Source organism: Brachypodium distachyon, chromosome 3 (assembly GCF_000005505.3).
Source record: "Brachypodium distachyon strain Bd21 chromosome 3, Brachypodium_distachyon_v3.0, whole genome shotgun sequence".
NCBI classification, from domain to species: Eukaryota; Viridiplantae; Streptophyta; class Magnoliopsida; order Poales; family Poaceae; genus Brachypodium; species Brachypodium distachyon.
In genome coordinates, this window is record NC_016133.3 from 1,842,197 (window position 1) to 1,869,257 (window position 27,061).

General features: G+C 42.7%; 1 protein-coding gene across 1 annotated transcript; it reads right to left on the minus strand.

Moving 5' to 3' along the window:
- Window positions 1-266: 266 nt before the first annotated feature.
- Window positions 267-13,345, minus strand: LOC100833395 (titin). Its single transcript, XM_024460760.1, has 8 exons — window positions 13,327-13,345; window positions 13,182-13,235; window positions 5,978-11,764; window positions 4,912-5,388; window positions 4,547-4,828; window positions 3,061-3,483; window positions 2,822-2,950; window positions 267-2,742 (listed from the first exon to the last, which is right to left on the minus strand). The coding sequence occupies exons 2-8, from the start codon at window positions 13,221-13,223 to the stop codon at window positions 517-519; spliced, it is 9,366 nt and encodes a 3,121-aa protein (XP_024316528.1). The 5' UTR covers window positions 13,224-13,235; window positions 13,327-13,345; the 3' UTR covers window positions 267-516.
- Between the last annotated feature and the right edge of the window lie 13,716 nt (window positions 13,346-27,061).

Below are 27,061 nucleotides of genomic sequence, written 5' to 3' on the forward strand. Positions count from 1 at the left end.
TTGTTTTTATTTATCTGCCCTTCTCATTCTGCCTGACTTATAGGCTTATAGTTACTGCAGCACGTAATGTCCAGTTATTGCATTCTAGTTTTCTACCATGTTTTAGCATGGTCGGATTGGCATTGCATGTTCCTTCCAGCAATTTCTTTAAATCACTTAAGATCACAACGGCCAGAATAGCAAAACTCAGTGGAACCACACATGGTTTTAGGAGGTAAGACAAAGTATGTTGCATGATGACCATCAAAAGGCACGTACATATCAAGTGAAGAAGAAGCAAACAGTCTGACATTCTCATATTATACCCAGTTATACCTCAAACTCAAAGTTCATCAAACAATCACCAAATTTTGATTTACACACTATCTATATTTACAATCATCTTCAATATCACAACACAATGTGGTGGCCATAGAGAAACCTTGAAGTTTCATCACGGCATTCTACAACTCAAATAAATAGCTTACAAATTACAAATGGCAATAAAAATATACATGCTCTAAGGTGAATGCAGTTTTAGGATTTTGGTGATTCAGATTTTGTATGCCCAGGCTTGCCTATGATAGCTTTCTTCACTTTTGCTAGTTGGTGCTTTACCTTTGATCCAACACCAGACAAGATATTATGTTTTTTAGGTGATGCCTTCTGTCCTGCTTCTCGTTCTTCAACTTTCATTGCTCCTTCATCAGTGAAATTCTTGGCTTCCTCATCACTCTTTGTCCTCTCGTCATAACTCTTCTCTTCTGCCATATTTGATCCATCTTTCTTTGGACTTTGCTCTTCATCTGTGCTGAATTCTTCCTTTTTTATGTCCACAAAATTTTCTTCAGTCGCAGGAGCTTCTTTTGGTGAAATCGCATCGAGATCATGTTTCTGGTTATGCGACGCCTTTTGTACTGCTACCTGTTCTTCAGTTTTCAGGGTCACATCATCGGTGAAATTCTTAGCTTCCTCTTCATCCTGTGTCTTCTTGTCACAAGTTTTCTCTTCATTTGATTCAGCTTTCTTTAGACTTTGTTCTTCATCTGTGCTGAATGTTGGCCTTGCCATCTCCACAAAATTTTCTTCAGCCTCATGAGCTTCTTTTGGTGAAACCAAATCGAGATCACGTGCCTGAACCTGTGAATTAAATGTTCCTTGCTCTTCATTGGATATTGTGTCCACTGTTTTCACATGGCTTTCGACTGTTCTATTCACATTGTCTTCTTGGATCATAGGCTCTCTTATGGTCAAGAAATTCTGATCACCTTCATCAGATTTTTTAGGATTTTTTTGTGCAATACCAGTTTCCTGTTCCTGCAAATTAGGTTCTTCCGTCTTGTCTAGCAAGTTCTTCTCCACAATCTGGTTGTCAGCAGATTCATCTTTCTTGTCTTGGTTCATGTGCATGCTTGGACTATCTGACTGAATTTCCAAAGCTTTCTCAGAGTTGTCTATTACATTGTTTGAGAACTTATGGTTTTGCTTTTCATCCATGCATTCTGAGCCTGCAGAAATCTTCTTTTCATGAACCAAACTTATCTCAGTGCCACTAGCTGGTTCAGTTATTTTGGGCGTCTGCTTATCAGATGTTTCTTCAGAACCTGTGCCTTTCTGTGAATTGTCGTGCAAAATTTCTATCTGTTCTTCAGTAGCTCCACCTGTGGTTGTATGCTGATTCTCTTCTTCCTTGTCTACTTCATTCTCCAGTTTTTCCCCAATGACAGCGGACCCTTCTCTTCTTGTGCTGAGAGGACTTTCAAGATCGTCAGTGTCATTAGAAAATTTCTTTTCATCACCCATATCTAGTTCTGTTGACAATAGTGTTTGGTCAGCCACTTCAGAACTTCTATTTTCAGGCAAAGACTCATGCTGGAGGTCTGTTCTTCCTTCCTCTAATGTATGCTCTTGAGAAGTCTTTGGACTTGTTGAATCATCAAGTGTGCTCTTCAAGCTTCCTTCTTCAATATCTGCTGTGGCTTCCACGTGTTCCTGACAAACAGAATCAGTTGCCTTTTCACCCAGCTTGAGGTCCCTACTTTTGATCTCTGTAACCAGGCCAGCTGCCTCACCAGGTACCAGTTCAATAGATTCATCATGGGGATTATTTTGGCATACCGGTGATTCCAAATCATGAGTGTTCCTGCTGAGCTCTTCACCAGTTTCCAGCTTGACATCATGTGTTTCTTCAGAGACTATTTCTAGATTCTGTTTTTCTTGTTCACCGATGGATTTTTCATCTACCTTATTTTCTGTAGGAATTGGTACCAAGCTTTCTTCCTGTTGAGAGGTGATCAAACCACTGTCATCTTTTGTGGTTTCTTCTTGCTTCTTTTCAGCCTCAAATGTATTTCCATCTGGATCATTGTTCTCTTTTCCCATTATCAGGTTCATCAGAAAATGTGAGACAGGCAAATCACTTTCCTTTTCTTCTTTCTCTGTACCACCAATTTCTTGCTCATGTATGTCCTCTTCATCTTGTTCTTTGGCCATTTGAGTCTCTTCAAGCTCTTCTGGTTTTTCAGTGGGGAATGGCTTCTCTGGAGACAACATCCCTCTTTCTGTCTCCTCTAAGCCAGATGCCTGTTCAGTTGTGTTTCCATCCAGTGTAGTGTGTGCAGGAAGAGCAAGCTTATGATGTTCCTCTTCTTCACTCGCAGTTTCTCCGGATGCTGCAACTACAGATGAAGCCTCAAGACTCCTTCTGTTGTCCTCAAAGGTCTCGAGATTTTCATCAGATGGTGGCTCATCAGCTCCGCTAGCCTAAATTGGCAAAGTATAAATAGCTTAGAAAGAATATTTGTATGTAAATTAATAATATGTAAGGAATTTAACTACTGACCTCATCGTATATAGCTTCATTGAATTTTACCACTTCAGTGAGTGCTGCATAGCCAGTCTTCATTTCCTCCTTTGAGTCATTTTCAGCTTCTGCTCCATTGTGCTCTGCTGCCAACTTTTCCTCTGCAACCTGAATGGCAGAATTTTTTTCCCGCTTATTTTTTGTACTATAAAATCTTATCAAGGGCAGATTTAGCCAGAATCTGGCCACATGGGCTCGTTAAGAGTATGGGTACTGACCTTTTGATGAATGCTTAAGTCCTGTTCAACATCATTCTGTTTAGATGTTTCTACAGAATATTCTGAAATGGAATTGAATCCCTTGTTTTCTTCCTTCTCTTCAATTTCTGTGGGCTCTGCATCTGTCCTTCCATGTACCGTTTCTGCATAGGGACTCATGATATCATGCATTTTGATATCTGCACTGTATGGTGATTTATTGGGATGCATTTCAGGTGCTTCTTCATCTTCAGGTTTGGTCTGAAATTCGTCATGATGAACATTGACGTCTTCATTTTGCATTTCTTGCTTTTCTTCCACTTCATCAGTGACCTCTTTCTCTGATGGTTGAATGGCCTGCTCATCATCATTGACCATGTTTTTGCATTCTTTCTCCTCTCTGTGCACTCCGGATTCAACATTCTTAGGAATCACTGCATGATTCTGCACAACAAATATGATTGCTCATTTTGCTGATCATTATGATAGCATTAAATATGTAGATGGAGAGTGACCAATATCTTTGTTTCATGAACCGCAGATTTAGAAACAAGCTACTCTCAAGAGGCACACAACCATCGGTGGAAACTGGGAAAATATTTCTTAGTGATGATAACTACCACTGAAATTGCAGATGCAGATGCTGTGGAGTGGATTTATTTTTGTACAGGCTACAAAGCTCAAGCTCACGTCTCTTCATTATATTGCTATGCTGTATTTCCTGTACAACTCCGTGTTATTGTTATCTTATTCTGATTTTCCTTATGTGAGTCTTGTCTGTGTTTTTTGAAGAAGAGGGGACTTTTTGAAAGGAGATGATTCACCTTTGAAATAGTTATCTTGAAGACTGAAAATTCATGTTTATTATTTTCAAATTATACATGGATACTGGATAGTAATCACTTAAATAATTCTTACATTCTCTAGCATTTCTTCATTTGAAGGAGCAGGGTCAGATGTTTTTGGAAGATCTTTCTCAATGGGTGATGCCAAACCATGTCCAACTACAAGATGAATACAATATATACTGTTTTTAGCATGACCAATGCGAGGTTTTCACCTAATCATCACTGCTGCGTTTTCAGCTCCGTAACATATGATGGTGCTTGCCATTGTGATCTCTGTATAGATCATTATCATATGTTTACTTAATGGTGAGCCCATGAAATAATTCAATGTTGCTAGGAGTAGTAGGTCACTAGGTATTGGTGCTTGGATTGTCATAAGATGGGGGCGATAATTCTTGAAAAAAAAAGCTTGCCAATCAATCAAATTACGTTCAGGGTGATACCATGTATGTGGAGAAAATTCTTCTTCTTCAAAATTTTCAAAATAATAATCTGTACACTAACCTAGAGAATTAGTGTTTCTTGGAACAGTAGAGGGGAGCCTTACTAGCAGTTTCATTTTTGAACTTGTGAGGTCGAACCGTCCAGCACAGACGTTATTAACAAAACAAGAACTTATCTAAATTTCTCATACCACATCAGTAGTAATTTGAACATACCTCCTCATTTATAGTTTCATCAGATGTTTCATCCTGTTCATCAGTACAAGTTTGTTGTACTTGTGCATCTTTTTCTGTATTTTCCTGCTCATCTTCATTATAGTTTTCAGCATCAGCATATAAGGAACCAGCGTTGTTGGCCGCATCTTCTTCTTCAGTACCTTTTATTTCTTTGGAGTTTTCAACCTTTGCACCTGTAATACTTGGGATATAGTCCTTGGGTATATGTAGGGTTTGCTTATTCTCGAGCATTTCAGTTGCCACTGTCTCTATTTGTTCAGCCTGTACAGTCATTGAACAGGAAAAATGTCGGAAAAAAGTTTGGAGATAAATTAAAAAATGCATTGAGTTTTAGAGAGCTTCACCTGAAACACATCAGTGTCCTCTTTCCTATCTGTGGTGCTAATTTCAGTACTCTGTGGCTCCAGTAGTGGCTCTGTTGTGAAATCAGCCATATTGTCTTTCTGTTCGACTGTCTGAATTTCTTCCGTTTGCTTTTCAATCTCCTCATCTTCCTTCTGATGCTGATCCAAATTAACATTTTGTATTGCCTCATCTTGCTGCTCAGTGGCTAAAGCATCCATCGCTCGCTCGCAAACTTGCATTTGAAGTACTACATCGTGATGCTGCTTGTTATCTTGATCATCAGTATGATCACCACTTTTCATTGCATCATCCTTCTCTGCAACATCTGGTGCATCATTTTCAACTGAATCTTGGGATGCTTCTGCAGTGACTTGTCTTGTATCTTCAGCAGAAATTTGGGTATCATCTTCCTCAGTAGCGCTCTCACCTTTCTGAGTTGTAAAGGCAGTTTTTTCATCCAAGTCAGATGATTGGCCCTGTATAAAATGCAGTAGTGAGTTGTCCTGCGACTATGCTCAAATTCACATGACTAGTTTTGGTCTTAAATGGAATGCTTTTAAAGTACAATACTTCAATCTATTTGCACTTTACAACTTTGATTGTAGTGCAATTTCCCTCGATGTGGCAAGACATATGTTTTTGTTTTGTTGTTCAATTAACTTTACAGTTCACTTTGCAGCTGGTGCTGAGCCTGTATGTTCAAACTTCAGGTATTAATTCAAATAAAGAGCTTGGCACCACTGGTTTAAATCTTGTTTTCTTTCTGGACACACCTTCATGTTAGACAATGATAGTAGTCAACCTACAAATCTGATACTAATATACAGTATTTACAATTTTATTGCTAGATACAATGTTGAGATGAAATTGGATGTATCGAGATTATTCAATTCAACCAAAATGAGTGATGCACCTACTTAAAACGAGCCAAATATAGTGTTTCCAAATATTTAGGAGTTTTGAACAAGTTTAGCCATGCTTACATGTGTTGTTATCTAACATGTATCCTAAATGAGGTAAATGGTAAATATGCCAGATAGATGAAAGATGGTTAATTGCGAATACCTTTTCTTCGTTTGACTCCACAGGCTGTTCTTTTGCTGCTGTTCCTTTATCTATGGGAGATGGATCCTCCAAAATAGCAAGTTCTGTTTCTTGACAGGAAATTTCTTCATTATTGATGGCTTCGGTGCTCATTATTTCTTCTGCTTCACTTGCTGGCTGAATGTCAGATGTTGGCTGAATTGTTGCTATATTACTTTCTGAACCTGGCTCTAAACCAGCATCTTGGCTTTGACGGGAGGCCTCTCCAGCTTCATTGTCATCCATATCTTTGTTTCCTTCCGATAATTCTTCTCCATACTCTTGTTTAGCATCAGCAGATGCGTCAATTTCATTTGCAGCATTGTCTTCTGCAGTTGGTTCTTCGAGGGTGGCACCATTCTTTACAAGTTCACTGCTTTCTTGAGCTGCATTCTTAGTAGTGGTGATATTATCTTGTAAAGATATCTGTTCAGTTTCCATAACTTTAATGTCTTCTACTTCTTCTGCTGATTCGTCCTCCTGTGCTTCCAAATTTGTCTCTGTAGTGGTATTATTAGTTTGAATATCAGCAAGTGGTGCATTTGCTGTCAAAATAGTATTTTCGTTGTGTTCCTGAATGCTTGCAGCAGCGCTCTCCTGAGGGATTTTTTCAGCCCCCACGGCTTCCGTGTCTTGTATCTCTTCTGCTGGAAGGTCATTTGCTGTTATATTATCTTCTGCCTTAACAGGTTCAGTATTCTTGATCTCTTCTAGTTCTGGCTCCTGTGCTGGTGGTATATCAACAGTTGACTCGTCTGCAAGAACAGCATTGCTTTTCACATCTTCAATGAGCTCGTTGATGTTTTCATCAGTGCTCTCACGAGGGATTGCTTCAGTTTCCATGGCTTCAGTGTCCTTCATCTCTTCCACTGGCAGGTCACTTGCTGTTATATTATCCTCCATTTCAACAGGTTCAGTATTCTTGATCTCTTCTAGTTCTGGCTCCTGTGCGCGTAGTATATCTGCAGTTGCCTCAGTTTGTTCTTCAGGAGCTGCCTCGTCTGCAAGAGCAGCATTGCCTTTAACATCTTCGGTGTGCTCGCTGATGTTTGCATCAATGCTCTCATGAGGAGTTGTTTTGGTTTCCATGGCTTCAGTGTCTGTGACTTCTTCCTCTGGCATGTCACTTGCTGTTATATTACCTTTCACTTCAACAGGTTCAGTATTCTTGATCTCTTCTGGTTCTGGTTCTTGCACTCGTGGTGTATCAATATTTCCCTCAGATGCAAGTACAGACTCTTCAGGAGCTGTCTCGTCTGCAAGACCATCATTGCTTTTCACATCTTCGGTGATCTTTGCATCAGTGATCTCATGAGGGATTGCTTCAGTTTCCTTGGCATCAGTGTCCTTCACCTCTTCTGCTGGCTGGTCACTTGCTGTTATATTATCTTCCACTTCAACATTCTTGATCTCTTCTGGCTTCTGCACTGTTGGTATATCAACTGTTGCCTCTGTTGCCAGTACATGTTCATCAGAAGCTGCCTCGTCTGGAAGAGCAACATTGCTTTTCACATTTTTGGTGAGCTCGTTGATGTCTTCGTCAGTGCCCTCATGAGGGATTGCTTCAATTTCCATGGCTTCAGTGTCCTTCATCTCTTCTGCTGGCAGGTCACTTGCTGCTATATTATTCTCCATTTCAACAGGTTCAGTATTCTTCATCTCTTCCAGTTGTGGCTCTTGTGCTTGTGGTATATAAGCAGTTGCCTCTGTTGCTTGTGCATGTTCTTCAGGAGCTGCTTCGTCTGCAAGAGCAGCATTGCTTTTCACATCTTCGGTGAGCTCTCTGCTGTTTGCATCAGTGCTCTCATGAGGGGTTGCTTCAGTTTTCATGGCTTCAGTGTCTGTCACTTCTTCTGCTGGGAGGTCAGTTGCTATTATATTACTTTCCACTTCAGCAGGTTCAGTATTCTTGATCTCTTCTAGTTTTGGTTCTTGCTCCTCTGGTATATCAATATTCCCGTCAGTTGCAAGTACACTATCTTCAGGAGCTGTCTCGTCTGCAAGAGCAACATTGTGGTTCACATCTTCGGTGAGCTCACTGATGTTTGCATCAATGATCTCATGAGGGATTGCTTCAGTTTCCATGGCTTCATTCTCATTCACCTCTTCTGCTGGCTGGTCAGTGGCTGTAATATTGTCTTCTACTTCAACAGGTTCAATATTCTTGATCTCTTCTGGCTTCTGCGCCGGTGGTATATCAACAGTTGCCTCAGTTGCTGGTACATGTTCATCAGAAGTTGCCTCAGTTGCTGGTACATTTTCATCAGAAGTTGCCTCTTCTGCTAGACCAACATTACTTTTTGCATCTTCAAGAAGATCACCAATATTTGCACCACTGTCCTCCTTATGAATTTCTCGAATCTCCATGGCTTCAGTGTCCTTAACCTCTTCTGCTGGCAGGTCATTTGCTGTTATATTGTCATACTTCATAACAGGCTCAGTATTCTTGGTGTCTTCTAGTTTTGGCTCCTCCACTGCTACCATATCAACAGTTGCCTCAAATGCCTGTACGTGTTCTTCTGGAGTTTTCTCTTCATCAACACCAACATTGCTTTTCACATCTTCAGTATCCTCGGTTACTGTTGCTGGTTCTAAATTCTCTGCTTGAGTATCAGGATTTGGTTCTGTTGCCAAGTTATCTTCTGGTGTGGACTGATCAGAAGTAGAGCCAACAGATGTGGAGAGTCCTTGAGGTTCAGTATCTTCAATGTTTCTAAATTCAACTGATTCTTGCTCCTGACGTTGTTGAATTATTTCCTCTTGACTAACAACGTTACTTTCATGGAGTATTGGTTCAGGTCTGGTGGCTTCAACGCCAGTCATCTGTGCTGATGGTTCTGTTATCTCTGGCTCATTTGATGCCAATCTTTCTTCAGCATGCGTTTGATGGCAAGCCTCTTCAGATCCAACGTCTTCAGTGTCCCCGATTTCTTTGAGCTCCCTTGCTTGTACATCATTGTTTGAGTCACTTGCTAGTAACTTGTTTTCTTGAGCTGTCTCGCCAACAATAGTTCCATTGTTTTGGTTGGAAATTTCTTCAGTTTTCTCATCATCATGTTCCTTTATTAGTTCTGGCTCTTCATTATGTACTTCCTTGTTATCAGAAGCTGGTTCTTTTGCTGTTACACCTTCTGGAACAGACTCTTCTGAAGTAGGTTCAGTGGCCTCAGTTTCCTTCAGTTCTTCATCAGGTTCTGGTTCCTGGAGTGTTTCACCCACTATCCGATTTTCTTCTGTTTCTTGGTCCTCCAACTGAGTAACATTACTTTGAGGCACTAATTGACCTTCGGTGGCCTCATTACTGCTTGCTTCTGCCGGTTCCATCACAAGCAACTCACTCGTGGTTAGGTTATCTTCTTGAGTTGGCTCTTCATTATGCACTTCTTTGTTATCAGTAAGTTCAGCATTCTTCTCTTCTTCTGATTCTACCCCTTGGACCAATTGCATATCAGCAATTGGCTCACTTGGAAGGTCATTGGTCCCTTGAGCTGCCTCCCCGACAAAAACTACATTTGTTTGGTCACAGACTTCTTCAGTTCTGGTATCTTTGTTGCCCTCAGTATGTTCTGCTAGTTGTACAATGTTTACGTGTTGAGTATCACAAGTTGAATCACTTGCTTTTATATTTTCTTCTGAAGCAGGCTCCTCGGAAACAGAAACATGGCTTTCCTGGGGGATTGCTTTGGTTTTACTGGCTTCAGCTTCCTTTACTTCTACTGTTGACTCAGTCTTCAGCAGCTCTCTTGGTACAACATCTTCTTGAGCTGGATCACTGAAGAGAGCAGCATGCCCTTGATCAGAAGCTTCTTCAGTTTCAACAAGTCCAGTGTTCTTGATTTCTTCTGGCTCAAGGCCCTGCATTTTCTGTTCAGAAATATCCTCTCTTCTTAGCTCATTGATTTCTTGATCTGCCTCTTCAACAGTTGGCACATTAGAGGCTTCTACGATATTCTCAGCTGTGTTGTCCTTTATTTCTTCTGCTGATTCTACATTCTTTACCTCCCGAGCATCACAGGTTGGTCCTTCTGCTGTTACATCATCTTCTACCGTGTCCTCCTCGGAAGCAGAAATAGTTCTTTCTTGGCAGATTCCTTGAGTCTCAGGAGCCCCCGTGTCCTTGACTTCAACTAAACCTTGCTCCAGGTTTTGCTGGATATCATCATTATGTGGCTCAATTGCCGCAGAATTATCTTGTGTTACTAGTTCCTCTGAAGGAGCAGCATGACTTAGGTGAGGGATTTCTTGAGTTTCGGTGGCTTCAGTGTCCTTCACCTCTTCTTTTAATTCTGTCACATGGGGTTCACTTGCTGCTATACCGTCTTCTTCAGCATGCGTTTGATTTGAAGCTTCAATTTCAACAGTTCCAGGGCACTTAGTTTCTTCGTCTTCCAACCCTTGCACTTCTTGTGTATCTTCTGTTGGCACAGTTGGTGATACTTCCTTGTCTTGAACTGCATCTTCAGCAAAAGGCACATTGCTTTGATCAGAGGTTTGCTCATCTTTGGCATCTTCAAGACCCTTGATTTCTTCTGATTCCACATTTACATGTTGAGTGTCAGAACTTGGTTTGGTGGTTGCCACATCATCTTTTGGAACTGCCTCCTCAAAAGCAACACTACTTTGTTGCATTGTTTTCTCAGTATCAACTTCTTTGGCATCTGGCATTTCTTCCACTGATTCTTGGTTCTGCATTTCTTGAATATCGAGAGCTGGCTCCCTTGTCGTCGCATCATGTTCTGGAGTTGTCTCCTCAGAAGTGGCCATATTGCCCTCACAGGAATTTTCTTCAGTTTTTTCACACACAGGGTCACTGGTTTCTTCAGACGATTCTTGATTCAGCACTTCTTGATCACCATTCATCAACTCATCAGCTTGCTCAGTTTTAGACATATCTTCTGGCACATCAATGTTTTTGCTTGCATGTATGTCTTCCTGTACAACGTCTGCATCCACATCATCAGTTTGCTTACTCGGTTGATCTTCTAGTTTGACACTCTCATTTGTATGTTCTGCAATATCTTCATCTTCTGGGCAGCTCTCTTTGTCCACTTTGGCCAGTTCAACTGTTTCCATGTTTCCATCACTAGTATCTGGAAGGGCATCAGAATCTTCAACATTAGGGTCCACAGAAGTTTGGACTCCAACAGGTGCTTCAGGTACAACCTCGTCACCAGGAATACATGGCATGTTTGCAGGTTGTCTGTCCTCGGTTGCTCTTGCTGATTCCAGATTCTGGCCTTGTGGAGCATCAATTGTTGCCTCAACATCATTGTCAGTTTTCAGTGTGTCTTTGTGCCCCATCTTTTCATCCGTTACATCACCTTCTAAATCTTGTTGATCATGTTCCTGGTGCTCTTCATTCTCATGTTTCAGAAGGTTAGTATCTTCTGTAGTGCTCTCACCATGGCCTAAAGAATCATCTTCCTCTCCGCCATTACTATTGTTGCTCTGGTCGGTGCTTATTCTGTCTGGTGAAGCTTCTACTCGCTCTTCTTTCTGTTCATTTGCTTGCAGCTTTTCATCTGAAATCTTCTCTTCGTCCATATGGCCATTCAGAGACGATGGCGTACCATTTGGAGTATGTTCTGGAGGAATTTCAACTACAGAGGGTGCTTTCTCTAAAACTTGATCCTCTGAAACCGTCAATATTCCTTCAGTTGAATCCATTAGTTTTGCCTCGTCCTTGATCTCCACCTTATGAGATGAAAGCTTGCTGTCTAGGTGCGGCAAATGGGCTGTTGCTAGATCCACAGCTTCCACTTGAACTTCCTGAGAAATGAACAGGTAAATCCAACATTTAAATCAAAGTACACTGCATGGAACACTGGATTGTCATGATTACAAGAAGAGATGGAAAATGAATGTGATGAACAGTAACATTCTTAGATCCAGTACAACTTTGGCATTGTCCCGCTTTGATTTATAATTCATACAAAAGGTACTACAGCACTAGAAAATGACATCCTGCATGGCCGCAAGGATTTCCCCTTGGCTAATCATGTCTTACTAATGAATGAGACATGCAGGTTCAGCGCATGTAATTGGTTACTGTACTCTTTAGCAAACTGGTCAACAGAGAACAGTCTGACTTGTTAACTAAAATGACAATGCCACATGCCAACGCCGAGAGGTAGCAAAACCTACTGAAGTCTTAGCTTAAGATTATAATCCAGAGACTGGCATGTGATCCTAACTGGAAAACCTTGTGTCTTGTGACTCTCTAAGAGCCTTGACTAGTTGTTTACATGGATCAAGGAGCATCATGAATATGGCGCACTTTTATTGAGTGGATTAGTGTTGCAATTATATGCTTCTGTGTTTCTTAAGGAAACTTCGGTCAGTTCATGCCTTAGTCACTCGGAAGTACTCAACAGACTTGACAGTTCACATTGTAACCTTCATTTTTCGATAAATGTTAACCTTCTGGTCATAATTATTCACTCAAATCCTTAACAAATCATAGATAAGCAGAGCTGTAGAACAGTACAGTATCTAGCTGCTACCTTCAGAGTTTTGGCTAATATTATTTTTTCAATATTGAGCGTCAGTGTATGCTAATTTACCTTTTCACCAAGTTCAGGAAATAATTACGAAGTTGGGGGAAAGAGGGTACTGGACTGTTGGCTGTGAATTTTTTGGTCAACAGTTGAAAGAACAGAGCAGGACTGATACTTGCCATAAATAGCCTATTCAAATCTAACTCTAATTTCTTTTTCCCACCAAGTTCTCTCTTTAGTCTTGATCCCTGTACTTTGCATGCCATCTTTTTGTATCAAGTGTGCAAAATGATAAAATCTGGAAAGTTAGTTCAGTTTATAAATCAAAGCTAACTTGATTACTCATTTAGTTTAGTCTGACTTGTTGCACTATTTGAGTACGCCTGCTTTGATTCTGAAGATCATGTGTTTAGAAATATGTATGCAGTCTCATTTGAACACACACAGCTTATTTCATGGCTAACCTTCAATAGACACTACGAGCGGACTTAACACAAAGAGATCATGGAACGAGAAGCAAGGAGCAATGATGCTTGTTCTTGCAAACTAGCCAGAGTGTGCTGAAATCTTGCAAATATGCTCCTCAGTATGCAGCTGGCTTCTGCAGCACTGAAGTATGCATGCAATGGAAACAAGAGCAACCAAGTGCTGCAAGAAAACCTCAGAGATTACAAGGAGCCATTGCTTACCTTCCCATTTGCTGCTTCTCGTGCTTCCTCTTCTGTGTCCATTGCTCCAGATCACTAGATCAGGATGGGAAGAAGAAAAGAAAGTGAAAAAATAAGAAAGAAAGAAAGAAGAAGTGAAGAGAGCGAGAAAGAGAGGCTGCTTTACATAAAAGTCTTGCTGGTGCTTGGAAAGCTGGTGGCTTATATACCGACCTTCCCTCTGTCAATATGTTTTCTATTGCTGAGCAGCGGTTAGGAAAGCAGTGACAGACTGACAGTGTGCTCTTGACAGGGAGTTGATACTTGCTTTAGCCACTATCTGATTAAGCAGGAGAAATTGTTCCTGAAATGGCAAATCAGTGAACATGGAAGCTTAGCATTACGTGCCAAAATGCCAACTGGTACATGAGGCACATCGTAGTGGTAGCTGGACCAGCGTGTTTACAGTCTTGCATTGCTGGACCCACAGAACCTTTCTCCGTGAGAAATTATTGGGTACATAATTGATCAAGAGGTATTGTTCTTGGATCCTTGTATCTCATTCTTTTTTGCCCATAAGAGTGCAGCTCAAAATAAGAGAATCATTTCCAGTGTAAAAATTCTATTGTCTGCTCTTTTATTTTGGTTGCTTGTCTTTTACATAATACATATATAACATTCATGATTGATTGCCTTTGTGATGTCCCTTCAGGTGCAGATTTTCTCCTACCGGTTAGGCAGCAATTGGATCTTTTGTCACATTCAACTTTGGTTTGCAATGGCGAAAGGTGCCACAGAAAGGTTGTGTCCAGCTTACCTCACAATGCACTGGGAAGGGAATTCAAGTGAATGACGGATCTGGCCAATTCTTTCTTGGGGCCATCAAAAGTTTCGCTGAGTCAAATCATGTGAAAAGAGGGACAGGATGAAGTAACTTCGCCTCCGGTAGTACAACGGTATGTGTTAATTCCAGTGAAGGAATTACCAAAGTACTGTGTTAATATATCAGTTCAAATTTCGTTATTCTTTGTTCTCTTGAATCTCAACCAAAGTGATTACTGTGATTCTGACGAGAGTAACAATTATTAACACCACTAACACCACATCTACTCTTTCTTGACCTCATTTTCTTGGATCCATAATTATGGAAATCCCAACAGCACTCACTGTCACTGACAATCTGACATTGATCACTGGGGGGCTAATTTCTAGAGACTGCAGAACCCACAGGGGCAGAGAATGGAGGTGCATGCCCCCTGAATACTCAATTCCGTCAAGTGGCTGCTGATGACAGCGATCTGCAGAAAAAAAAACTCCACATGATCAACTGCTTTGGAGAAGGAAAAAAAAATATACCAAGTTGGCCAGACCAGAGTGCCATGCTGGACCCCTGTCACATGATCTAAATTCCTCTTGCAGAAAAGAAATGCACCGACCAACCGGCCCCGATCCAACCTGTCATCATCCTCTTCCTCCTCAATGCTTTAAGAAACCGAGATGTTCTCATGGAAAACTTGAGGCAGGTAATGTTGAGCGAATTTCATGAATTATCCTAACATATCTCCGGCGCCGAAAGAGGGGAAGAAACTGATGGGCTGGAGCCGAATGAGGATGATGACATGGATGTTTGGAGGAAAACTTATCAGCAGAGCCTCTCTAGCCGCCCCAGTGCCTCTATCAGATCTGAGTCAGCATCGTACGTAGGTGCTACCACCGCACTTTGAAAAGAGGAATTCAGAAGTTGATGTTTTGTTTCCTAATACTGTTTGCTTCTGCTCACTGGAATATAAGGCGCCGCCGTCTTCACTTCGGTCCTATATTGTACTCCAATCTAAAAACGTAGGTCAAACTTCAAAGCCTTCGCTTTTTCTTTATGTAAGACGCAAATTTAATTGTTGTTGGGTTAGGTTTTAATTTTGGGATCATGTTTTTTTACAAACACCTACTCCCTCCGTCTCATATTAAGTGACTTTTTATGACATGTATCTAAACGTTTTTAGGCATAGATACATTCATATTTGGACAAATTTGAGTCACTTAGCATGGGACGGAGGGAGTATTACATCGTAGACGCACACACTCATGACTCGTGCACACCACCACAGCATGCCACTAAAAGGATAGTCCGTTTTAAACGGAACACACATGGTTTGCTCTATGATGGGTCGAGGATACAACCACCATTTTAACCATCCAACCAATGGCTGGACATACTCGTACAAAGGGATAATTAACACAAAAAACACCTATAAGTTAGTCAACCCCTCCGTCTAACAAAGGATGTCTCAATTTTGACCAAATTTAAATGCATCTATACACTAAGTCATGTCTAGATATATCCAAATTTTTGACAAACTTAAGACATCTTTTGTTAGACGGAGGAAGTAACATTTTACACATGCTGATTTTCACACATGATTTGGAAAAGAAAAATACTAACAACGGAAGGTCGAATCAGGGAAGAAAAGAAGGGCTTATTTTTCGTTTGTTGGACGAAATTGGAGCAGGAGAAGCAAGTATTATTATTAACTTTTTTTTGCGAATGAGTATTATTATTAGCTAGCTTTACCATTGGACAAGATCGAGGAGGCAGCTAGCAAATGTGGCCGTGCAAAAAGCTAGCCATCTTGTCATGTTATGCCGCCAAAGCCTAAACCACCAAAAGAGGTGTGATCACACCATCTCACAACTCTTGTCGTCTATGTACATAAATATATGATCCATCAATTCACTCGAGCAATTTGGGCTTGGCATGGAATATTTGAGAACGATGTATGGTACAATTATATATACTTTTAAGAGTCAGGACGAACAAAATAGAATTAACTAGTCTGGGGAGAGAAGCAAGTAGTGCATGCAGCCTCTGTGTTTGTTTCCTAGAGACTGATTGGGCAGTGTTTGTGCCGTACGCAGGTCGAATTCGTTGAACAGGACTGGAATTTTCATGTCATGCTAACTAAATCTTGGAGGAATAATCAGAAGAGGTATCTCATCTTTAACCTCGAGAGTTAGGGCTTGCCTATCTTGATGACATGTCATCTTAGAAGCAAGGAGATTTGGGTGATACACGGTCCGTTCACCAACTTGGCCAAATTAACACGGATTGTCAAGACTCTTGAGGATTTATCGGTGTTCCGGTTGCAGGCTTTCCTATTCGCGGTTCACCAACTTCTATGACCTTTCGGGCACTTGACAGCTTCTAGTTAGATGATCTTACGACTTTGCGAAAACTCATGTGTTCTGTGGTAAGCAGTTGCACCAAGGCCTGGTCCCGAAGTTATGAGGCTGGTTTATCGAGTACTTCAGAGAGATTTGTTTCACGCCTCAAGATTTCTCTACTTACTTTGAGGTGTTGGCTCTGGTTGCTTGCACATTTTTGGTTGTTTGAGTTTTTGCTTAGCCCCAGCCACCATTTGCAACCCAAACGAAAAGGAAAAACAAAATATGTTCGTTATAATCTCCGATACAACTATGCCCTTTTGAGGGCTTCCATGTGGGCCGGGTCTCCACGCAGTATGCGCGCTTCTCATGTACTACATCCGTTTCATAATTCTTGTCTCAAATTTGCCTAAAAATAGATGTATCTATTCTTAAAAAGTATCTAGATACACGTAATATTTCGACAAGAAATGAAAATTATGAAACGAAGGGAGTACTGATCAAAGAGCATGTCCTCATGGATGAACCACAATCTTGGCCCGGCATTTGCACGTGGAGGGAGGTAAAGTCTAAATGCATGTGTATGAGCTCTAGAGGTAAATTCCCAAGGTTAAAGAAGTCACCACAAACGCTAGCTACTAGATGAGCTTGGCTTTGTTTCTTTTTGCCTCGGAAAAAGACATTTGAGTTTTCTTATAAAGGTGGTTTGTGCTCCCATCATTACAAAGGCAAAAAAGGAAGGATACCAATTTGGAACCACTAGATCTAGATTCAATGCCTAGTTTTCTTCTTATTTCCCTGTCGCCACCAATTAATGCCTTCTCAATCCGAGCTCATCATCATCGATGCTTGTTCATTGGTGCTTTAAGCGTGTGAAAAGCAAGAATATGAAGGGTGAAGATCGAAATGAACCTTAGATGACTCAATCAGCTCGATGGCTGGGGACTAACACTTACAATGGGGTGGCCGCATGTTAGGATAATCTTGAGTTTGAGTCTAGTTAGGTGCATGTGTTTGTGTCCTAATCAGATTAGGAGTGTGTCTATGCGTGAGTTAGTAGTTTTCATGTGCATGTGTGATTCAGCGTGAGTTGTGTTCGAGTAGGACTAGTAGTCCGTATGGTGTTGGGCTTGTGCGTGTATATATACGCATGCAACCCTCTAGCTTGTAATCAAGATCGTGGGATTTGAGAAAGAAAAAAAGAAAAAATAGAGGGCACGATATGCGCCTTGGCCAAATAATTGTGTGATCGTTTCTGCGTGTGCGTCTTCATGTCTTGATCTTTGGGCAAACCCAACACGGCACAATCCAATGGTTGAGGCGGGTCGGGTCGAATCATGGCGTGGAGCTGATGGCCTGACCATGCCGTCATGGTGTTGGTGAGGTGTCCTCCTTTGCTGGCGTAGGCGGCACGATCGGGTGGTGGAGACCTCCTCCTTTGATGCACGGTTCATGCGTCACAGTCGGGTCGTGGAGGTACACAAGACATCGGCAGTGGCGACATAGTAACCTGAAAGGTGGATCCAGAGCGGAAAGGAGGAGTGAAGTGGCGATAAGAGGGAGAAGAGTGGATGACCTCCCCAACCATGCCATAGTGGGTTGGGTGGAGGAGGGGGAGATTGATCAGTTATTTAGGGTTAGGTTTAGTGGATGGGGTACCGGTTATTTATAGCCAGTGGACGTCTTATCACTAACGGTCAGACACTGTCTAACAACTTGTCAGTGGAGGCGCATAGTCAATGATGGGTCCAAAGATGGCCACGTGGCCGCCTCCCCATTAACGACATATTCCTACATCACCGACAGGTAAGCACCCGTCATTTGCAGACCGATCAATAGGGTCTCCACGCATTATTCTACACACTTCCTGTGCTTACCAAAGAGCATGCATGCCCCCGTGGCTGAGCCGCAATCCCTTTTCCGGCATTAGCGGGCAGGAGGAAGCCAGGGCAAGACTGCATATGTTTGACCATTAGAGCTGAAATTAGAAGGTGTTAAAGAAGCCGGCCCGCTGCCAACGCCAAAAACATGGGCGAGCTTAAGAGCATCTCCAGCCGCGCCCCCTAAAGGCCCCCTAAATGGGTGTGGGGGGCGCCGGAGTCTAAAATCCGACCCAGCCGGCCTCCCCAATTTGTTTTTTCATCCGGCGCGGCCCAGAAATTTATCCGGCGCCGCCAGGCCGAACCCAACCCACGGGGGGGCGAGCGGGGGCGCCGACTAGGGCGCAAAACCACGCGGGCCAGCACTGTCAGCGGCGCGCACAACCCCAAAAACGCACCCTGTTTGCCCCGAATCGCCGACGGAACCACTCCTCTCACCGGCGACTTCCACCCCCGAACCTGCCGCCACATAGATCTTACCTTGCCGCCGCAGTTCCAGTTCCGCCGTCCACCGCCGGCCAGTTCCAGCACCGCCTCGGTGCCCACCCAGCGGCCACCTCCTCGCTTCTTGCCGTCAAGGTGTTCGGCGATTTGCCAAGGCCATGGATTCGGACGACGAAGAGATGCTCGCCGCGCTTTTTGACGAGGAAGTCGCCGCTGCTGATGATGCTGCCTCCGGCGGCGAACAGGAGCATCAACTCATCATCTCGTCGCTTCTTGCCCTCATCGCCGAAGATGCAGAGCCGCCGGGAAGGGGAGGATCGAGGAAGGGCCGCCGTAAGAGCAAGGCGAGGCAAATGATGGAAGGCTACTGCATGCTGTACGCCGACTACTTCGCCGATGATCCATTGCACAACGCCGGTACTCATCAGCAGCTTCAAGATGATCCGGTCAATCATTTGTGGAGGCTCCGAGGAAATGTTTAGTTTTTTTATTTATTTGCTTGAATTTGATTAAATTTGTTTGAAATGTGATTCAAAACTTATCAAATAAATGTGCTTGTTTCAATTTGCAATATTTGTAAAATTTGCTTTGGGGAGGCGTTTGGTGGCGCCGGCTGGGAAACGGCTTGACCTTAAAAACAAAAACCCGCCGGCGCCCCCCCCATACGGCCTAAAAAAGTGGCAGGCCGGACGCCAAATGAGGGGCGTGGCTGGAGATGCTCTAAGGCTTTCTTTCTCTTTGGCTCTACAAAGATATTTGAGTTTTTATTTTGTAAAGCTGCTTTGTGCTTCCATCATTATTAGGAAGGCGAAAAAGAAAGGATGACATTTTGTCCAAAAAGCAATCGACATGTTTAAACCCATATATTAGATCAAAATCCAATGCCTTTTGTTCTCTTAAACTTTCTCCCGCTTGACATCACCAATGCCATACCATTGGTTCTTTGCTGCCTCCGACTTCCGCCGTTGGACGACGGAGCATTCATCCAAGCCTGTCCTCCCTTCCGTTGAAGAGCCTAATTAACGATAGGTGATTAAGCTCCCTCTAATTAACCACACGTACTTTCGTAAAACGTGCTGTATGCTATATATATGCTAGTTGCCATATATAAAAAATATCATCTCGTCTCCCTGCCTCCTCCCGTCTCGTGGTTGAGCTGTCACTGATCACTCCTCAACCAATCGATTGATTAGGTGCCTGAAACTTTCTTCATTAATTATTTCTATACGGGACGCCCGCCGATTATGATCTATGATCTATGATCTGTATACTATAGTATATCGCGAAGTCCAACAAATTAGCATTTGCAATTGCAAAGAGCAAAACGATCGACTGTCGGTGTGTATGTATATATTAACTTGGGCCGTGTGATATTAGCGCAAAATGGGCCTTCTGGTCCATGAAAAGTGGGCTTGGAGGGCCCTGATCGTACGGAGCATACACACACTTGCAATTTGTAATGGTCTACACTGGCAACCTAGCACAGCATTTGCTCCTATATACAGAGATTAATTCCATATTGCAGCCGACGCATTCACTGTCATCAAGGGGCATCAACGAAGGGAAGCCGATGCAGGCATGCATCTATAGTACGGTTCTGCGAGAGACTGAAGCGAGGAGTAAGCACTAGTTGGCAATCTCCCATGCTAACTCGGCCGATGGCCATGCGCTCCGACAATTAATGGCAAATAATTTGACGAGTGAATTCCATTTTTTGACATATTTTATCCCACTTAACAGAATTTTTACAAATTTACCCCATTTAAGCAAACTTGTGACAGAAATTACCACTTGTGTTTTCCCAATTTTTTCCAAACTATGATAGGTTGGAACCGATGCCATGTTTATATAGGTTCCTGATTACAAATTTTAGTTAGCTGTGAATTAGGTGAGGATTTTTCATGCAAATGTGAATTCCATGTGATTTTGCTACTAGTGAATTACTCCTCGTGTGATCTTTTCATGCAAATACTTGTCCCGTTACGAGATAATAAGTTCACTAGTAGCAAATACTCACTCTGGTGATTTGAAGTAGGAGTACAGGAAGTTAATTTTAGACGTGGACAACAGTCTCCAAAGTTGAAAATTACAGAGCGGTGAATTTTCATGAAAAAATAATAATCCAATATTACAATTTTATGTGACCAATCACGCAAGAACTTTTCATGTTGGTTGTGATCGCCGCCTCTGAGGATCGCCAATTCCTCTTCTTCACATGGCAAATTAAGCTTCGGATCCCCTATCCGCGGTTTACTCACGGGCCTTTTTCCTCAAATTTTGACCCGACCTCCAGGGGGCTTCCACTGTGCCACGGCTGGCTCCAAGAGAAACGTACGTTGCGTCAGTTACAGGTAGAAGCAAAACTCCAAGAGACTCCAGCTCCAGCCATCCATATTCCTCACTCTCGCTCTGCCAGTCCCCACTGGAGCCTAGCTAGCTCCAGTAGCATATATTCCCACGCGACGCGACCCAGGTCACACGGAGACCTAAGCTCCATTTCCGCCTTCCTTCTCCTCAATTCATTTTCTCTTCCACTTCCACATGGACACCAAGAAGCCGGCCGAGCTCGCGCCCCTCAAGGTCGGCCCCGGCCCAGCTGCTGAAGAGGAAGAGGCGGCGCCGGCGACTCCGAGGACGCCGATCGACGGGGGAAGGCTGCCGGATCCCAGCGGTGCCGGCAGTATGCCCGCCGGCGCCCAAGAGGCCAAGGACGAGGGCGTTGGCGGTGGCCATCTTCATCGACACCGGCGACGACGGCGAGCCGACGGTCTACTTCCGCATGCCGCGTGCCAACTGAGGATTCGACGGCCGTCTTCGATCAGCCGTGTCTCGCCGATGCCTGATGTCAACTGATTGGTTCATTCGATCCTAGCTAGTTTATTCGTGTGATTGTTTCTGTATGTGTTTATGTGTGTTTGTGTTTGTAGTAGGGCCAGAGTGTTAGAATTAATCTTGAGTTTGAGTTCTACTTGGATTAGGTGAGTTTGTGAGTTTTAATCAGGTTAGTTTCTTTGTTAAGCTAGCCTGCGTGTTGGAGTCCTTGTGTTATTAGGATTGGAGTTACCCACGTGTGAGTACTAGTCCGTGTATGTTTAGGTGTTGGCCGTGTATATATATGCGGGCATAGCCGTAGGTTGTAACAAGGTCGTGGGATTTGAGAAAGAAATAAAGAGAAAATAGAAGGTACGATACGCGTCCTTGACTAAATAATTGTGTGATCGTTTCTGCGTGTGCGTCTTCATGTCTTGATCTTTGGGCAAACCCAATAGAGAGGAGTGGAAGGGATCATCAAATCCAGTTCTCGCAGATGTAGAAAAATTCTCTTGAATTGTTGTCGGTCGAGATCCTTGGAGTGATCCTGTTTTTCCTTAATTTGTGAGTGTTGATTACTCCTGATCAAGATGGATGAATGTATTTGCGCTTTGTGTTCTATGTGTTAGTGATTTCTTGCATGACGAGTAGCTAGTTAATCTGCTATTGTTCGTTTTCTTCTTCTTTGTTCCGTTTTGGAAGGAAGTGAGTTACTGCTGTTTTCAGTTTCTTTGGCAGCGTGTACCTTATATCTTTGACCGAGGTTCATGGAACCAGCTAGCTAGCCATATATTTACCACGAATTGACATATATTTAGGTCATCCCCCTCTTGTCGCTTCCGTGGCGGCACCAGGGCGCAAAACCCTAGACACCGCCACAAAGAATTTCCTCTCCTCTGTTGCCGCCACCCCGACCTGCTCATCAGTAGTCACCGGCTGGAATGCGAGTTTTGGTGGCAAATACTAGTAAGATGGTTTCGTTTTCATATGTATTGTCGACTGATATAGACTGATATATTGTCCGACACATGCATGACCGATATTTTGAATGATATATGGACCAATATGTAGATGGCATGCATTCTTTCTTTCTGAAAGTGGTGAAATTGAAATTAGACATCTTTTACTTTATCAAATTATCAAAGTATGAATAATTTTGCATAATACAGGCTTGTAATGTTATTTCTTCTAGTAAGTAAGGATTTAGTGAGTGCTTATTTATGAACAACTAGTAAAAAACTTGGAACCATATAGTCATTATGCTCACGTATTGTTATCATACTATCTAGTTGTCGGAAAAACATGATATGAATCAGAATAATTAATAATTAAACAAAAAATAGTAAACTTTTCCCATATGTCTACATATCATCCGATTTATCATCCATATCCCACATCCAATATGGCAGCGTCAAACCGATATGAGCTCGATATCCACTGTTTTAAACCATGACTCCATCTAGAAATATAGTAAGATGTTTACTAGCAAATACTCCTTTCACTAATAGAAGTATATGAAGTTTCAGACATGGACAACACGCTGTCAAAGATGCAGCTTGACTGTTATTATTTATGTTTTTATGATAATAGAAATTCAAAATTACAGAATAGTGAAATTTCATGAGAAAACCAATTAATTTTCGCATTATTACTATAAGATGTTTAAAATCCAGTCTGAAAATAGTAAGATTTTTCTTTTGCATTATTACTGCCAAATATTAACTAGGTTCCAAAACAGTGAGATATCTGGCTACTAGAGTACGCTTGAACCAATATTTTCCCCTCTCTAGGTTTCACATAAGATGTGGTCCTGTAGGGCATCAGGAGCAAGCGGTTTGGATAATTAAATATGGGTCAGAGGCTCACAGCTGATGGCGATCGATTCTACTCCATGAAACCGCCTTCTCTTGGAGGCAACATCCATCATCAGCGGGATCGACCATGCCCCTGTTCAGGAATGTGTGGGAGTCGATCACCACAGATTGCCTTGATCTCCTCCCCCAAGTAGTTAATTGCATCGTCGATGTCAAGTTGTTGCATCGTTGGTCGCGCGGGATAAGGAGCAAGAGTGGAGTGAGATCAGATCTCCCCCAAGTTGATGCATGGCGGTGGAGGAGCGCGCAGGAGCAGGAGGAATGAGACCTGGTCTCCGGCCCCAAACCTTTTGCATTGTTGGTGGCCAGGGTATAAGAGTGAGACCATATCTTCCCCAAGTTGTTGCATTGTTGGCGATGGAACCAGGGGCAGGAGTGAGATCAGATCTCCTCAAAGTTGTAGCATCGTCCGACGTTGGAGCAGGAGTGAGATCCGATCTCCTTGGCCCCCTTTCGGCCCCCTCGCGGGTGAGGCGGTTGCCCCCAATCGCCGGTCAGTCATCACAAGAGTGGAGCATCACGAGAAAAAAAAAAGGGAGGGCAGCAAAGATAAGTCTCATTCGTTATGTACGCATACGTGGCTAGTCAAAGGGAGTCAACTGGACACGTGCGCAAGTCAGACCTGCTCTGACGTGCTTACCGATCTGTGACACACTTAATGTACTGTCAGGACCCAGACATGCACTTACATACTATTAGGACCTAGTTTCCCTAGAATACTTTTAGGACCTCGTGTGGCATATGAAAGTGTGTGTGGCATATAAGACATATACTAAGTTCAAAGTGTGGGAAGCACATAGTTAATTCAAAGATAGAAATTAAAATTACTTGATACTTTGTGGACATACATATATATCATATCAATTAACAACCATGCTACCATCCATAATTCTGGTCTTACATGGAATATGTAGAATAGCAAACAATTTAAACATATATAGCGATTAACAATGGCCAGACTACCAAATAATTGGTACTTAATTTCTTCATTGCACAGTCATCCACAATACAAATATTACTTGATGGCATACCATATAAACTACCAAATTTAAAATCAATGCTACTGATACCTTACATGCCTCAAAATCAAACTATACAAGACATCTAAAAACCACTATCATACCATCAATTTGTTGCCAAATCTGAAAAAATAGGCATATGAGGAAACTTTACCTATTCCTGGAGGTGGTCGAGGGGGAGGTTGTGCCTTTTTTTTTTACCCGAAACTGTAAGGAAGGCCCCCACAACACATTTTATAAATACAAAGAACTGTACAGAGATATTTACAAATTTACAGGTCTAAGACTTACCCAAGAACTACTCAACTGTACAAACACTCAAGAACTACTCAACTGTACAGAGATATTTACAAATTTACAGGTCTAAGACTTACCCATGACCTTGATTCAAGACCCCCAGAAACACAAAGAGCACACGTGAAATCTTCAGTAACCCTCCAGTGTCTTCTCTGCAACATATCTCTGGTTTTGGGTACTAGTGTACTATGACGATGAAGAAGATGCTTCGATGCACATATACTTATAGTGTAACAGGCATCCATGCATACTATATTCGTAGATATAAACATTAATTTTTATAAATATGAAATAATTATCGTATCATTGTCAATAAAGGGCGACCATATCCTGTATAAATTCAATATCATATACAATTGGTACGCATTTATGGATTTACAATCTTCTATGTACTTATACTAAACCACAGCATAACATTTTCGAGAGACAAGTTGGTCGGGAAAACTGCTTTTGCCAACAGATAGTTGGTCAGGAAAGTGTTTTGCCGACCGACACAATCTATCACCGAAAGTCCTGTCGGCAAAGACCTTTCCCGACCAACATTTCTTTACCGACTGACTGTTTGTCGCTATTGTAAATAAGAGAGACCAAATTTTCTACCGATCAAGGGGGATAGAAGTCCATCGGATATCGACCTTTCATTTTTCCTTGGAGATTCGGTTTTGTTTAGTCATTATCTTGCTTGGTTAATTATCACAACTACTATATATGTTGTTCGCGCCCCTATAGGGACCAAACCTCTCTATAAAATTTTGCTAGTTGCAGAATGACCTTGATTCTTGAAGTAGCATCTTCTTGGGGGAGGTTGTGCCTTGGGTAGGTGGTCGGTGATGAAGAGGGACAACAGCAGACCAAAGGAGAGGCGACATAGGGAGATCTGGTCAGCGGGGTTGATGATGGTTTGCTTCGGTGGCCGTAAGGATCGGGAAGACAGGCGACAATGACAGTAGAGGTCGAGATAGTAGGCAGCGGCTTGAAGGCTCATGGCAGCGACACGGGGAGGGGTCCACCAAGGTCAGCCAGCGGCAGAGAAGAGATTTGTAGGGTTAAGGCACTACCACAGGACGGTGGATCAGTGGTGGGCAGAAAGAGCCATCGGTGGCGGGCTCCCCACCGACCACTAACTACGTGGTTGGGCACCTACATATCCTTGGGAATGAACACTTCTTTGGCGGTGGCAAGCCCATGAAAACAACCACAACCATGATTTTTCTGCACCGGCCTGAAACCGTGTACTGGGGCTGAAGATATATACTGGAGAACCTACTGAAAATCTTAAAAAACACGGGTATAGCACACAAAAATGCCCAACACGGTTGATTTTTCTACACCAACCTCAAATGGCTCGAAACCGCATGTACATAGTTCACAGATATTGTACACTCTTGCATGATATCACATGGGGACAACAATTTGATCAATTACGATCACGATGGCATGAGGTTGACGATGTCGTGAAGCAGCGTCACACGGACCTTTCGGCAATCCTCGCGGTCACCTCCATGAGGAGGTCAGAAGTAGCCCGACAATGTCCATGTCGGAGAGGCTTCCATCTCGGCTCACCCCTTAGTTTAAGGTAGACGATAGCCAAACCAGGCGTACGTGTAAAGTGGACCCCAGTTATAGCAATTTGTAAAGTCGATTTGTAGAAAGCAAGTTGTTTGTGGTAAGAAAGAAAACAGTGGGTGTGCATGTACGTGCGTGCGTGTGTGGCATATGGGAAGTGTGTGTGTGTGCGCGCGCGCGCGTGTGTGCGTGCGTGTGTGTGTGTGCATGTGCGCGGCATATAAGAAGCACATAGTTCAATGTGTGGGAAGCACATAGTTCAAAGAAGTAAGTAGAACTATATACACACACACTTTGAACTATGTGTGCTTGGCACGCACCACACACACACTTTCAACTATGTGCTTCCCATTTGCCCACCCCCCACCCCCCCCCCCCACCCCCCCCACACACACAGAGTCAAACACTTTTGAGTTATGTGCTTCCCACATTTCGAACTATGTGCTTCTTATATGCCACGCGCGCACACACACACACTTCCCATAATCAAAACACACACATATTAGCTTATCAAGTTCAATAGTTCTTGCCACCACCCATGAAGCAACACCATGGTAGTCGCTCTTCCTCTTCTTAATAGAGTTGGAGGCGGAGTCTCACGGTGATAGAAAGAGGAAGTGCATACCACCCTCTAATTGCATAACGGTGAAGTAAGCACATGTGAAGAAGTCATAGCAATATATGACTCTGAGAAACCACATCCTTTCAAATCAAGCTCAGCGGAGTTGCCCATGAAACACATTGCGGTAGTCCTTAGTAAGATGTCCAGAATGCCTGTCATATATAGAAGTATGAACCTCGGATAGGGGCAGTGTTGAGATGGCATTACCCCATAAGCCGGTCTCCGATGAGTAAACACAGCGAGTGCTCGT

What these genes read in the sequence shown, in the direction of transcription:
- LOC100833395 (XM_024460760.1), bottom strand. Translation starts at nt 13,223, where the DNA reads ATGGACACAGAAGAGGAAGCACGAGAAGCAGCAAATGGGAAG. An exon ending in ACTTAAGCATTCATCAAAAG is followed by an intron (nt 2,951 to 3,060) that starts GTCAGTACCCAT and finishes TCTGCCATTCAG; the next exon opens with GTTGCAGAGGAAAAGTTGGC. An exon ending in ATGAAGCTATATACGATGAG is followed by an intron (nt 2,743 to 2,821) that starts GTCAGTAGTTAA and finishes TTGCCAATTTAG; the next exon opens with GCTAGCGGAGCTGATGAGCC.